The sequence below is a fragment of the Phoenix dactylifera genome, chromosome 2 (genome assembly GCF_051530095.1).
Source record: "Phoenix dactylifera cultivar Ajwa chromosome 2, Ajwa_hap1_PhDact_Kaust_v1.1, whole genome shotgun sequence".
Lineage (NCBI taxonomy): Eukaryota > Viridiplantae > Streptophyta > Magnoliopsida > Arecales > Arecaceae > Phoenix > Phoenix dactylifera.
In genome coordinates, this window is record NC_143191.1 from 9,050,407 (window position 1) to 9,066,241 (window position 15,835).

General features: G+C 38.4%; 1 protein-coding gene across 8 annotated transcripts in view; it reads right to left on the bottom strand.

Annotated features, from left to right (window-relative positions):
* Nucleotides 1-2,262: 2,262 nt before the first annotated feature.
* LOC103710951 (autophagy-related protein 18g-like) overlaps nt 2,263-15,835 on the bottom strand; it is a 28,046-nt gene continuing 14,473 nt past the window's right edge. For 4 of the 8 annotated variants that reach the window (XM_008796885.5, XM_008796888.5, XM_008796887.4 and 1 more), the window contains 4 exons: nt 3,743-3,867; nt 3,032-3,661; nt 2,779-2,948; nt 2,263-2,687 (listed from right to left, as the gene is read on the bottom strand). In XM_008796885.5, the coding sequence (XP_008795107.2) occupies nt 2,944-2,948; nt 3,032-3,661; nt 3,743-3,867 (760 nt within the window). In that variant the 3' untranslated portion in view covers nt 2,263-2,687; nt 2,779-2,943. Of the gene's footprint in view, nt 2,688-2,778; nt 2,949-3,031; nt 3,662-3,742; nt 3,868-15,316; nt 15,570-15,835 lie in introns of those variants that run through there. The other 4 variants (XM_088715238.1, XM_088715240.1, XM_088715239.1 and 1 more) reach the window with 2 other exon arrangements.

A 15,835-nucleotide genomic window follows, 5' to 3' on the forward strand; every position in this document is an offset into this window, starting at 1 on the left:
TAACCTCTGAAATGTACCGAATATGAAGTAAAAGAAATAAAATTAGCTCTCAGTCTCTCTCTTTGTTTTTCTCTCTATACTCCAAATATTTCAACAAGTGGGATGTATTTCTTTTGAGCTAACGAGCACTACGTTGGCTATGGTTTTGACCTCTGCCCAAGGGGGTGGAGAGCAGTGAGAGGGTGGACAATTGGTGGTGAGCACGGGAGTTATTCGTGGTGATGGAGGCCGAGGTGGGAATAGATTGTTCTTAAGGGATGGGGATCTTTTGATTTGGCATGATGTTTGCCATGGAGATCTCGGATTCACAGGTTATAGGGAGGGGAATCTGTTGCTGGACAAAATCAGGCATTAGAATATTGGAGGCCTAATTTTAGACCCGTTAAGCATAAGATCCAGCATGCTTCCAATGGAGCTTTGGGATAACAAGAAGATAACCAGATTAGCTTCTTTTGCTGGTGCAGGATGGAAACCTTGAATAAAACTGGTTTTGCTAGATTTTGTGTTGATGTGGATCTTACCAAACTTATTAGACCAGGAGTTCATATTATAGTCAAGGGGAAGGATCGGCAACCTTTTCATATGAAGATCTTCCAGATCCATGCTATTTGTGTGGACTCTTGGGTCATTCGCCCAAGCTAGATGGTGCGAAATCTATTAGAATAGAAGAAATCAGTAAAAAGGTTTCTCAATGATCATATAAATTGACCAATATTCAGGAAGAGTAGAAGGAAGAAAATGAGAAAAAAACGATGAAAGATCATAAAATTCGCAAAAAGTTTTTTTGTGCGACAAACAAATAATAAAGTCTTGGGATAACCAGAATTGACATACAACTATAAGCTCTGTGAAAGGGAAGGACTCTAAACTTCTTTATGGACCATGGATCAGAGCAACTGGAGTGCTTGCGCAAGTAAGAGACTGAGCTAAGCAAAATGATCATGGGAAGGTAGAGGGCAAGAATGATCATGGGAAGGTAGAGGAGGTTTCTAAGATTAGCGCTTCTAACAGAGATAAAAGCTAAGATCATTGGATCCCTTCAAAAATTTGGTTGATTCAATATGGTTACGGATCCACCCACTTACAACCCTTGACTTGTTTAAACTTGTTTAACATGTTTATACCCATCCAACCTGTTATCGTAAACTTGATCTGACATGCCTTGTTTATTAAACAAGTTAACATAGATCAGATTCGGTTGTGGATATCTGGCCTATTTTAATAGACAGGTTGAGTTTGGGTTGGCAGGTTTCCTTCATGCTCAAACACAAACCCATGTCCAACCCAACTTAACCTGTTAAAAATGAAGAGAATTATATTTCTGCATGTCTGTTACAATGTACAGAAGTAGCCTTTATATAAACTAGGAAGCTGATGAAATTTGGTAAGGCCGACTAAGTTTAGCACAATCAATCACAAATCAATCAAGATGAAGTTTGGTAAAACCAACTAAGTTTGGCACAATCAATCAATCATTGAATTCTAACATAACTCATTGCCCACTCCCACCTCTACAAAGGGAGCAGGCATAAAATGGCGATTGAAAATTTGAAAGCAATATTCAAGAACAAATTATCAAATCACCAAATGGTGGAATGCAAAATGACAACCAGAAGTGGGCAAATATGCTAATCGCTAGATTCTTCCTATATGTCATTTCACGTAGTGACATAAAGTAAATCTCTAACATGACACGCATCTATACATTTACTTATTAAATTACACTCAGGTAATCCTTGATTATTAATCTAGATTTGGGTCATATCCAAACCCAAACCATTCAACCACCCAATATATTAGATTATCAAGCTGCTCGAATATCAGAATATTAGGTCCAGTTAGGTTATCTTATTCTCTCTCTCTCTCTCTCGTTTTTTTGTATTTTTGGTCTGCAAAATCTGCAAGAACCAATGCTTTCTATTCATGGTGAAAAATATAAATATTATCATATACTGAAGACACCACTGCAACCCAACCGGCCAAGCTGTTGGTTCAGTTCAGCATCAGACCCTGGCTGATCGACAAACTGTCTGCTCACACCATGAATTTTCATTCTACCTCACATGTAGTCATTTACCATGTGAGATTGGCAACAAACTATCTTTGGTAGGAATAGATGGCATGCCGGCACAGAAATCGATTCATTTGCAGCAGCAAAACAGACCTTCAAACTCGAGCCAAAGAATATCTGCATATCTTTATAGTGACAATGCATGGGAGTAGCAGATTTCAGTGAAGGATAAGCACAAAGGCAGAAGGCCCTTTGGAGAAAAGAATACTTGGATACGTTATCTTCATTAACAAGAGACAAATAATTCAGACAGTATTTCAATGAAAGCAATCAAAGCTAGATGATCAATACACAAAACCATACGAGACTGGAATCAACTTCCCAACTACAGGAGGAAACATACACTATGAATCATCCTTGGAAGCCATTTAAACAGTAGTCACATCTGTACAGCTAAATTTGAGGGAGAGGCCATCTCAAAGGCAGGGAAATGTTGTCAACAATAACCTCTACCAAGAGTGCCCAACTTTCCCATGTCCAGCAACCACTCCATCACTTACAAATTCAAATCCACAGAATGTACAAAGAGTAGGGAAAAGAGACGTGATTCAGCAGAAGACTTCGACTTCCGTCCACCCACTTCTACACTGAATTGTGGGTCCTTCATTCAGAGGCCCTTGGATCATACAAATGACAACGTTATTCGAATGCCAAAAGAGAATGAAAGCAAAAGACAAGCTGCAATTAGGAAAAGTACAAGTTGATACCTTTTAGTATGTACCATAAGGGTTGAAGTTGATCCTCCCCACAACATTTATTCCAAATGAAACATTCCTACTAAGAAGCCACCATTTTCAACAGTATGACGAATGGAATTGGAGGAAGTATGGATTCAGTCTATCTATATGTACAGGGGAATTGCCTACTGACATTCAACCTGTTCAATAGATGAGGAGGTAAAGGGAAATGGGGAGAAATCATCATAAATGTCCCTTCACAGCAATTAAGATTAGAAAATACCTTCTTCACTAAAGGCAAATACACCTCCCAGCATATCATCATTGTCCTCATCTTCCTCAGGCTTTTCTCTCTCGCAGTGGCTGCTGCTGCTGTCTGCATCTGTAACAGCTTCAGTTAACTCACGGCAATCATCGAGTTCAGATACTTTACAATAGCCTTCATGGAAATATTGGGTAAACTCTAGTGAATTATGCGAATCAGAAGTTTCCATCTGTTCTGAATGCATATTGGCAATACAAGCATTTGAGACTTCATTGGTTAAAGTGCCATTTGAAGAGTGAGTGTTTGCAATGACTGGTCTCCCAGCACATGACAAGCTACTTGCTGTAGTGGATAAGCCATTTATAACAGAGCCATGCATAAGAGAATAGCTGTTAGAGCGTCTCGAATTAAATGAGGCACAATCTTTGTCAGCTAATTTCCTTCGCATCATAGCAGATGAATTCATTTGGCATGATGCAAGCATGGAACCCACACTTCCATCTTCTACCTCACAATGAACCATTAAAGTTGAACTCTGCAGAGACTCATGAGGAATTGCATTCTCCAGTGACTGCAAGCTAACAGGTTCACACCGCCCTGCCATACAGTGTCCATCCAAATCAAGCAAATTTTGTGCAGTTCTTGACCCTAGAACAGACATTGAGAATGTAAGGCATCCATTCAACAAGTTGCAAATACTGGTGTAATGTAATATCAAGCAGTCCTTACCAACATCTGATTCAGATGTAAGAGATAAAGGCATGGAGTGATTAATGATGGTGCCATTGGCGAACTTATCTCTAGCTGGGTCAGTCTCTGATGATAAAGTTTGGCATCGTCCTCCAGCAAGACCCCTGCAAGAAGTGTCCTCAATGATAAATAACTGCACAGACTAGAACCTAATTTATGTATCTAAACAATCAAGACGTGAACTAAAAGTTTATAATATACAATTTATACAATTTATACAATTTATATAATGATGTCAGAAATATACAAAAGCCTTCTTTTTTCTAAGGAGAGGCAACCAGCCAACCTGAATTAATCGGTCCATTGGCAGATTTTAATAGTTAACAGATGGATATGTTTTAAAAACCATACAGTTAGAGCTATGATCAAATGGTTTCGCAGAGCCTAGTCAAGTTTCTCTAAGTATTTGGGTACTATTAGGAAATTCATCCATTATCTACATTCATTATCCTCTTTTAATCCCAAAAAAACCTTGATTTACAGAATGGCGAACCCTCCCACCTTCCCCTTTTAGTTTGATACTTATTCTGTAACATGTAAACTGGTTTTCTTTTGCTTACCTCCGTCCAAGCGTCGAATACAGAAAATATGGAACCAGTTAGTGTTAAAATCCAGACTCCCAGAGACATGGCCACCTCCCAACCTAATTTCTCAACTAAGTATACACCAGAAAATTTTCTAGTCAGCTTCATTCTTCCTTTCTTGTTCATCACATAACTGCTACATCAGACCAACATTTTCAGAAACAAAAATCTAATCTATGGCATAGAGGGTGGGTTTTAATCATTTCTTCATATGACCTCATTAAACAATAATATCAATTAAAGTGAAGGCATTGGTTACACATTCTGGCATGCATGGTTTTAAAAATCCATGATTAAGGCTTAAAAAGCTTGTAGCACCCTGTTCTTGCAGCTTTTGGCTCCCTAAGTCCTGGTAAGACGTGGAGTAACTTAAATGTGGAAGGTTAACAAAAAAAATTATGGACTATATATATAATTGCTATCTGAAGGTTACACCTTAAACTTCCCAAAAGGCTCAAGCCACATCTTTTTCTAGGTTGAAACACCCTTCTTCTTAGTCTTTTAAAACACTGCTCACATGCTTTCTTGAAACTCTTGATCATCAATATCAGCATGTTACCTAAGCTGCATATATCATAGTTGCATGCGCAAGATTTTGATAGTCTGCTTCTAGTTACTTAAGCAGCATGTTACTTAAACATTTTTAGGCTCAAAGGTTAGTTTTTATTTTGAAAAAATTAAGTGAAGTTGGCAAGGAGTTTACCGACTTTACTTAAAAAGTTTGAAAATAAAAAAGGGCCCCCTCCGCGACCCCTCCTCCGCCCCTCATCACAGCTCCCCGGCCCTCCGCCGGCCAGTCGCTACCCTTCCTCTCCCTCCCTCCCCTGCTCTTTCTTTTCCTCTCCTCTCCCTCTCCCTCTCCCTCTCCATCGCCGGTTCTCGTTTCGGTTGCCGGAACCGTCCTGGTCCATTGCCGGTACAGTTGGTATGCCTCAAACCAGGTGGTTCGGGACGGTTCTGCCATCCATAGTTCCATGTAAACCCGATCTGTAGGTGGCTGAATACGAAGTCTTTCTTAATAATTTTCAGTAGTAGACTATTAAATACTGTAGTTGATATTCCAATTGGCTAATTGAAGAAAAAAGGATGCCAATTGATCGTTAAGGTTTTGATTTAACACAGTAATGACTATTGGAAATGGGTTGGGATGGCCCATCAGGCCACTGGACCAGTCTGAAAAAATTAGTCAGGCTTGGTCATCTTTTCAGGCCTAATGGATCAGGCTGAGACAGGATTTTAGACCATAGATCTAATTCAAACTGGCTTTGGACCAATCCTAACCCAACCTGATTTTGGCTTGGCCTATCTCTATAGTACATATGGTATAGACATGAAGCATTAGTTGTATGCATGTTATATATTTTATAAAGAAAATAGAAGAGTACACGTATAGTATATGTATAAAAAGTGTATACATCAAACATATATGAATGACATATGATATGGCGTTTGATATTTCAATTGAAATTAAATTAATGTTATCAATTAATTACTAAATTATAGGGATTGTCTAAGTCATATATAGTATAGCATTGAAATTTGAATTGCAATTAGATTAAAGTTATCAAGTAACCTCTGAATATAAAGACAAAATTAGTTGGCCTGCTGGATAGTTCACCTAATTATCCACCTAAGACTCATCCCTGAATTGAATTAAACCGAGGTGAGAAAGATAATTATGCAACTTATGTAGATCAAAACCAGCTTAGCTTAGGCTGGATTGGGCCCAGTTATTGTTTTCGAGCTCTGACTAGGTTTGAAAAAGACAGGCTGATGTCAAGATAAACCAGGCCCAGGCCTAACTGGATCAGGACATGCTAGCCTTGATGCAGCCCTGTCTCAGCCCACTTGCATCCCTAACTATTACATTGCATGGAATTCTATGCTGCATAGAAGAATTTTCTTATATTCTCTTCATACTCTTCCCTTTCTTCAGATAAGATGATGGTTCCCCCTACTAGGATTCTTTTTGATTTAGACTGTACCTTCGATTAAATAGATTTTCATCTAAAACATGATTAACGAATTAGATCTTACACCATCTTAAATAGCAAAATCAGATCACATTAAGGTAGGTTACCAACTGATAACTAGCATTTCAGTTTTAATGGCATTTTCCTTTTCAAGATATAGTTGTCTCGACCATAAAACCACACCAATTGTAGATTTGGTAATAAAGTCAACAGCTTGTCCGAAAAATCTACTCAAATCTTTCCATAAGCCTTCCCAAGGTAGAGTCATGCCTTGTAGGTAACCTTGTTTTCTGGGGACAGGCATTATGAGGATAATGATTGCAAGCTCAAAATATTGAAGTGGCACCAAAGTGGCAAACTATTTAAAAAATTGAATCAGTTTCTCCACAACACGATGATGATGATGAAGATCATGATAAGCAGCTCCAACATTATAATGAGAATTAAAAGTTTTAGCAAATCTGTCATACCACTGGCAAGATACAGATAAATTTTAGCAGCCAATTATCTATAGCTGGACATGCGAAGAAAAAATGAGTCCAAAACAAAATAAGTGCTAAAACTCAATCATCTTCAATGGATGCAGAAAAAACATAGGGATATCCACGTACCTTGAATGATAGAATCTTCAATACAAGCAAATAATCTTAAGTTTGAGGCAGAGTATGCTAAAAGTTCAAGATGTGATCCATGGGCTGGGACCTTTCAGGATCATATGGTTAAAACCTGTGTTATGGATCACATAATCCCTTGGATTATAACATTCAACTTGTCATGTTATTTACTAATTAAACCACATCCAAGTCCATTTTCTATGATCTGTTTAACTCTATCGATTTTAAGATTACTTATTAGTTATTACTCACTAACAAGACTCAAGCACATAAATTTTAACATAGTCTACCGAAAATGATAATTAAATTGGTATATTTGGAGAGATGGTATATAAAGATCTTGAATAACTAGGCATGATGTTTCTTTCATTCAATGTGCTATAAATGGGTTTATATGCAGGTGAAAGAAAAACTCCTTACATGTCTCTTTTTATTCTTCATTCATCTTCCTTATAATTAACTCTTTTTCCAAATTTTCATATCAGTATATTTTAAGGAATCAAAAAGAATCTTATGACCCACAGTTTGATCAACAATCCAACCCAATGCAATCTGGCTCCCTCAATGTTTTTATGACTTGATCAGAATCCTAATAATACTGGTTAATAATAGGCAGCAGTTTGTGATCTTCATGCCCCTATTCTGTCCCAGCCTTCTCTCCCACCTTCCTCTTAAACCATAGGCACCAATAAAATGTTCTTTACCTCGCAATCAACTAGTATGGGAAATCATACAGACTTTGATCTGTCCCCTCCCTACACCATTATTTATTTCTCTTAAACTACAAATGTCAATCTGATACTCCTCCCTTTCTAATCAATCATACATATGGTCCACGATGATCATGCATGCCAAGTAGCACACTGTTGATGGGATCATCAATCATCCAATAGGTATGTTGTCGCACCCCAGATCCAAAGCATGACATAGTTGTGCTACCGAGGTATACAACCCATGATAACACAAATCCAATATTACATTTAGCTTGCAAATTCATTACAAATATAATAGAATAAATAGGAATCTAATTTCATTATCCATTAAATAAAACCAATATTGGTTCAGAGTGTCTAAATCCAAATATAAATACCAAACCCGTAATCCTCAATAGTCAGAAAATAACTAACTACAAATTCTTAATCAACCGAAGAACAAAAATGATGCTCTACTATAAAGATCGCCAAACTTGCTAGCGCGAACTCCAAGCCTGGATTATCCTTCGTTCCTATCGACTCTATTTGTCTAGAGAGAGAAAAAGAAAAATAGATGTATATGAGCGATACAGCTCAGTAAGTAAACCTTTCATTATCTTACCGGATCAAGAATAAATTTTTCCATGTCAATGCATCATTTTAATAAAAATAATGATATTCCAAAATAAGTATTTCATAGTACAGTATATTAAAACAAGTCACAAAGCAAATCATGCATGCATAAATCATTCATATTTTATAAACATACCTCCAAGTTTATTTTACAAATAAATACATAAATCATTCTTCTCTCATTTAACCATATCATAGTTCAAAACATTGCTCACAGATATTTGTGCTATGGTCACTTTATACCAATGACAAGGCCCAAGTTCATAATCAACAAAGATTCTTGTTTCGTATGCCAACTTTATACCCACTAGCGAAGCCAGTGTTCATATGGATACTAGCCCCGAGTGTCGATTTTTTAAATTTTAGAGATCATACATAGCTATCTGAGAGCTCTTCAAATACTTATATCTTTTTTCTTAAAGCATACACATAAATAGATAAAAAATACTAAACGACATGATCAGATTCAAATTTCATAACAAAGATATTTTCATTAAAACATTCATGAAATTATTTTTCATAATAAAGCATAATTTTCATAACACATATGCTGATCCATAATCTTAAGAAAAACCATGATAATTCTACAAGCAAATCTTATGTAGGATAAATATGATAATTTGAAAAACAATAAGGAGTGCAAGATCTACTTGCAAGTTCAAAAACTAGTAAGAAATATAAGATTTACTTGCAACTTCAAAAACTAGTAAGAAGTTTACAACTTCAAAAACTAGCAAAGAGTAAAAGATTTACTTGTCTCTTTTGTCTTAGACTGTCAGACTTCACTAGGCGACTCCATTAGACCTATTTAAAATATTAACAAAATTAATTTTTAATTAATAACTTTCATAAAATAATATAAGTCTTGAATGTGCGTACAGCGATTTCATGTGGGTCAGGTCTAGATGATTTCCTCAATAAATCAGACTCAATTAGGGCCAAGATTAATCAACATAGTTCATCAATGAAAGCTTCAAGGACATTCAATAGTGCCGAAGTGATCAGTCCAGTAGGCGATCTGGGCACCAAGGCAGTTTAGGGACTTATTTCAAAGGTCAACTCAGGTTCCTAAATCGGGTCGATAGAATGCTATACTGGGATCTATAGAGCTTCTAGAGAGAGAAAGTGGAAAAGAGAAGGTGGAGAGAAGAAACAAGAAAGGAACAAGGGAGAACAAGGAAAAGAGAAGGATGGCTTTCTCTCTCTTCTTTTCTTCTTTCTCGGCAAAATAGAGGAGAGGAAGGGAGATGAGCTGGTGGCTTGCCATGGTTGTGGTCCGGCGAGGTGGCAACCGACAATGGAGACATGATGCAAAGGGCAGTCAGCAGTGGCCGACGGGCCAAAATCAAACCAAAAAATAGGGCCGAGAAGGAGAATTTCTTGGCTCGGTGTACTCGGATCTCAGCCTGCTCGCCGACAACTGGGGGTCTGTCTTCGACCCAAGGCCGATGCAAGGGCCAAGGCCCTCAGTGACGAACGCCAGCGGTGATGGTGATCGGAAAGAGAAAAATAACGAAAATAGGGGACATGAACAGAAAACTTTTCCATCAATTTTCGATCGATTCTTCCCCGTGACGATGCTTTTGGACCATGGGAAGAAGAGAAAGCTAAGGGAAGAAAGATTGGATCTTTACCTTGGCTTTGGCAGCATCACCAGCTTCGATCTTTGGTGGGCGCAAGAACTGAAAACCGTGGACTCGATGAGAGAAAAGAGGAAAGAGGAGCGGTGGCACTCAACGAAGGTGGGGGCTCTCTCTTATAGAGGACAACCAGCTCAAACATGAAAGGATTTGGCCTCCTTCCATCTCCTCCCAGCGGAGCCGGGGGAGAAGAGGACTTCTGTTCGGAGTCCGACTTCTCCCTCTCCCACACACGGGTCGTGTGAGCCCTTGCTCACATGGGCTTGCAGCCCAATTCATGTGCGGGCCGGTCAATAGAACGGGCCCTCATATATGTTCTTTAATTAATGATGCACATTGCCCATGTTTGCAATTGATGGGATTAGAACCATTAATCAAAACCTTCTTTCTCTTCTACCAGACATGCACTGCAAGTTGCAAGTAATAGTTAAAAATTAATGACATCAAACGGATGCTCTAATGGATCCTCTTGTATCCTCTTATTGCAAACACCATAATCCAACTAGGTCTAATAATAAGTTCCCATCATCCTTAACATGCATAAATCCTATAACTAATATGAAACAAGGGTTAAGTTAGTGGTAGACTTTTACATGCACATAAATGTGGACATCTTCCTTAATTGGATAACAAGCACGGACAACTTCAGACTTGGCATTAGTTGTTAGAGGTTAACAATGTTTCTGATAGAAAAAGCCAAGAAGGACATATGTCGTGGACTTGTCCATAACTGTCAAAGTTTTTGTTTTATTAGGATGAGGATGAAAGGAAGCCAGACCGAAAACAAGGCAAGGGAGGGATCATACACAGGCTCCAACACCCAGTGACTTTACCAACTCAACCAATAGGCACACTCATGAAAATATCAGAGCTATGTACAAGAACTGGTAATGCAGGATCCGATGAAATCTTGTTTGAATGGGCTTTTCTTATTATGTACGGCAAATGAGGCTTGTTTTCCAATTTCTAGTGCCTTCATCCATGGGGAAATTTCATAAACAAATACTTCAAGCTGGCTACATAAATCAATATGTTTGATTGGCTACAAAACAATCCCAAGGGCTTTTGCATAGGAAGATATGGCTTGTTTTCAAACTTCTAAGGCGTACTGGTACTTGGTAAGCATCACTATGTTCCTCAATTTAATCCTGGGACAGCAACTAAGATCCATTGGACAATACCATAGACAATTAATTCTCAATATAGTTCTTGGTTGTCATATGTTTGCTATTGAACAAGAGCCTAGCTAGGAGTTGTCTTGGTAGGTTATACCAGACTCCCCTTCCCCTAATCTCCATTGTCATCAAAGCATTACCCTAATTTGACCTATTTGACCTCTCGTGAATTCTCAGAAGGCATCTTCTTAGCCTGTGTGTTTGTTGGTTATCAGGTTCAGTATGAATCATTTTACATCTTGATGAGATCATTCTTTTCTTATCAATTTAGAACAATATTTCATCATTTACTCCTTTAACCTCTTTGCTTTGATTATTGGTAAATTTTTTTGAAGTTGCATTACCATTGTCTACAACAAGTGCTATTCGATCTCTTTCAGATTACCGATCCTTCATGCTCCTCTAGTGAACCATTTGGAACTAGGGATGCTCACTCCCACTTAACGTTTATTCCTGATAACCTAGTCGTCCTATATGCAATCCTTTTTTATCATCATATTAAACCAATATACACTTGACCAATGATATTGTATCAATTCTAAGGGATTTGCTTTGTTGTCTTTCTTATGTCAGGCAACATCTTAACAAATTAAATATTCACTATCCGCCTAAAGAGGGGCAAAAAGAGATTTAAAAGATTAACTGGTGTGACCAGTCGCTAGTTTAGAGAGAGAGAGAGAGAGATCAAGATTGATATTTTGGAAGAAGACAGTTAGAAAATCAGTTTTCGGTTGGTTACCAATTTTAAAGAGAAATATAAAGATAGAAAAGAGAAACAAAACAAGAGAGAGTGCAAAACAGAATGATAGATAAAGCAAGAAAGGAGGGTGGGCAAGGAAGATTTGGATCTCGTTTGATAAGGTTATGCCAAACAAAGAAGAGAGACCATTGGATAGTCTTTGTAATAAGAGTATATGAATCCTATACAAATAAGGAGAAAATTACAATTTCTTTCCAAGTTTATCCTATAGTGTAATTAACGTTTGTGCCCTTTTGGATGAGAACAAAACCTCTCACAATGGGACAGAAAAAGATAGGCACTGATATTCCTTCTATTTATTTGAAGACTAGTTCCTTTCATGGTGGGGTAGAAAAAAAGTAGGCACCAGTATCCATCTATTTAGTTGGAAGACTAGTTTTCAACCAGGACCTCAAGAACCTATGAGGAGACAACTGGTTCCTACATTCAATCTCAGCCCTTGGATCAAAGGTTAAGAATGGCTTAGAAAAAGCGGGTACCAAAGCAAGACCCTAATTCTTAAGATGCCTTGACCATGAATATGCCCTCATCATGTTTTCTATCACCAAGTTGGCTGCTGGATATGATATTTCTTCATAATAGAAATGGTAAGAATCGTTCCGTTCCAACTCCATGAATACATTAGTCAATACTTTTCCTAGGTGATGAGCTTCCTCCACATTTAGCTCCCTATGATGAATATATCTCACATATGTTATGCCAATATAAAATTAGGCAACAGTTATTCAAAAGAGTAGGTTCTTGCCTCAAAGCCCTTGGTGGCTGCTATTGTATCTAAAGTGGTCAACCATGAGTTTACTACTACTATTCCCAGGCCAACCATTACTACCTTAGGTTGTAGCATGTCAATCGAGCTCGAACTAGCAGCTATAGTATGCAAGCAATCAAGGTACCTCATAGCTCTTCAGCAATATGTAGCCACTAGATGGTTCATATTTAAAACTATACACAAATAAAAAAGGAATTTTGACATCATGGTCCCTTATATTGAGTGGAATGTCAGCATAGTTCCTTTTTCTGTTATTTTTTCATTTTGTTAATCCACAAATATATTTTTAATTTTTAAAAATTATACATAATCCGAAAATTAAAAAATTTTATGTCAGCGTATAGATTGTCCATAGATCTACAACATATAAAAAAAATCAAGCCCAAATCAAAAATTTTAGCATGATCTTTCCTTATTTTGCAATTTTTTAGCTATTTTTTCGAGCCCCCTCCAAAAAAAAAAAGAGGGAATGAGATAGGAAAAAGAAAACAAACCTTATTTAGCCTTGGATCTTCCGTCTAATAGCCTGAATCGATGTTGTTTTTGAATTATTTGGGAAGGGGAAGTGGCAGAAGGACGCCTCCTCTTCGTGAATTGATGTTGGGAAGCTTCTCGGGCCTTCCCACCAGCAATTATTGGGCGGGCCACCCACTCAAAACACTCAACCCAGTTCGGAACCGAGTCGACTCGGGCCAGTTTGCACCAAGTTGGAATGGAACTAGCCAATTCTGGATGGTTCCAGGCTAACGATCCCGAACTGTCCAGTTCAACACGTCCCAAGCCATAACGGCCATGACTGGGGCGGTTCCGATGACGAAAACGAAACCGACGCCGAAGGAGAAGAGAAGACGAAGAAAAAAGAGGAAGAGAGAGAGGAAGGGAGAGGGAGAGAAAACAAGAGAGAGAAAGGTCGAAACGGGCCAGTGGAGGCTGGAGAGCTGCCATGCTGAGGGAGCTGCGGAAGAGGGGCATGTTCTGGTCCCCTGTTTCGTTCGAAACAGGGGCTGGAGGGGCTCCTTTTATTTTTGGAGATTTTAAGTGAAAGTTGGTGAACCCATTGCCGACTTCACTTAAAAATCTCAAAAATAAAAAAGCTCCCTCCAGTCCCTTACTCTCCGGACCTCTGCTGGCTCTCTGCCGATCTCCGTCGGCCTCCCTCTTCTCTCTCTTTTTCTTTCTCTCATTCTCCCTCTCTCCGGCCTCTTCTACTGTGTCGGTACGGGCCCGGCACAGCATGGCGTGGGCCTATATCGACTCATCCCATCAGGCAACTGGTACAGCGCTCGGTATTGGTTCCACCAACCTTGGATAACAATCTCATGTCTACCATCAATAGGATTCTTCAGAATTCTTTTATTCTTGTTGATTAAACAATCATATTTATGATCATTATATTATACATACAAATGTTAAGAATTTATATGGACTGTTTTTACTCAAAAGGTATTTACAACAGGCACAAGATTTGGAGAGGATCCTATGGTCTTGTCCTGTTTAGTAGTAAGATCAGGTTGAAGGTAATCATAATCTAAATCCAATTTTTACCATGGTTTTACATAAGATACAGATGTTTTCTTTGCTCTAATTTTGAACATGGAGAGAACCAAGGGAATTTTTCCTTTCTATAGGTTCACAATTAGACTTTATTTTTGACATTTAGGAGGAATAATTGGCTTCTGTAGTTTTATGTTATCTTCAGCTTTCAAACTAAGATGGTCATGAAGAGCTAATTTTTCATTTGGATCTACCCTAGAATGGCATTTGGAATCTAGTAAGAGAAATCACGTTATGATGTAGTTTGCAGGTTGTACTTGCTCTAGTGTGTCATAATGGACATTGGAATCTGGTTTTTAGGATTTCCCCTAATTAGAGGTGGTTCTTTCATATCTAGTATTCCATGAGAAATCTACTATACAAAAGGGAAGAAAAACTCAAGAAATAAATTAAGTTCAGGCATGAAATCCAAGTTAGAGACGTCACCCAGTGGAGCACCTTCATCAAACTATTTTTATTGGCCGAAAAACAAAGAGAGGGAGAAAGGGCGTTTGTTTTGCTTTGAAGAAACAAGATTAAGGGGAAGAAAGAAGAGGAAAGAGACTCTAAGAACTTGCTTTTGAGATGGGGTGAGAGAAGCTTCAGGTTGGGAGAGGAGAAATTTTGCTGCAGGGGATAGGACTGTGTGAGTGAGGGAAGGAGGGAGGGAGGGGAGGGGAGGGGAGGGAGAGAGAGAGGACATATCTAGAGGGAAGGACTAGAGGACGGAGGCCTATGACATGAAGGGTGGATAAGAAAAAAAAAACAGACATTGTTCAATAGAATGTCTCAGCCTCTGGGGAATTTGAGGTACTTATTTTATATCCAACATAGTTTTATTTTAAGTAGGTGTGAGATTTCTTTGTACATCGGACTAAATGAGAGGTGCAAGTTGTATTAATAGCAAAGGGACCATCATGACATTCCACTCAGAATATAGTACCATCACAACATAATCCAAATAGAAAAAGTAACATCAGAAATAAATCAGTGAAAGAAAAATTACATTAAAAATGAGATATAAGAGAAGATCGAAGAGAAAAGAAAGTAGAGGGGGGCAAAAGAGAGAAGGTGAAGTGAGGGAAAATTACGAGAGTGCAGCCATCACCTCCTCTGTAATCTCTCACTATCTACTACATTTGCTAGCTACGACCACCTGTTGTCTACATAGAAGATTGCCAACCACCATCAACTTTTCTAAGCCTCACAGGAAGCTTAGGTTTTAAGGTTCACCAATCCTTAAGCCTTGCAATAGCGTAAGGGACATTATGATCCATACCAAAGAACACAAGATAAACCTCCTCATTTGCATGTTAACTTGCCCATCCCACTTCCACCTAGGCCACATATGTGAGCACTTGGACATTTGGAGGTTGCTTGAATGCCCACAAGCAGTCATCAGCAGCATCTAGGGGGCATAAAAGCATATGTACCTGCATAGACCACTTTCAGGAACATTGATGATAATTGCTGGTTTGAATTATGCAAATGGACCTATTCTGACCTTTGTTAGCATTCACTTTTGGCTTTACAACAAAGGACAAAAAATGTTGGCGGTATCAGTACCATGACCTAGCCAATCAAGTACCAGTTAAGTGCTGATACCACTAAGCTTCACCCAGATCTAGAGAGAGATGGAGAAGGGAAAAGCGGACTCATTTGTGTTGGTGGATATGGTGGAGAAGCTAGTAGAGATGGA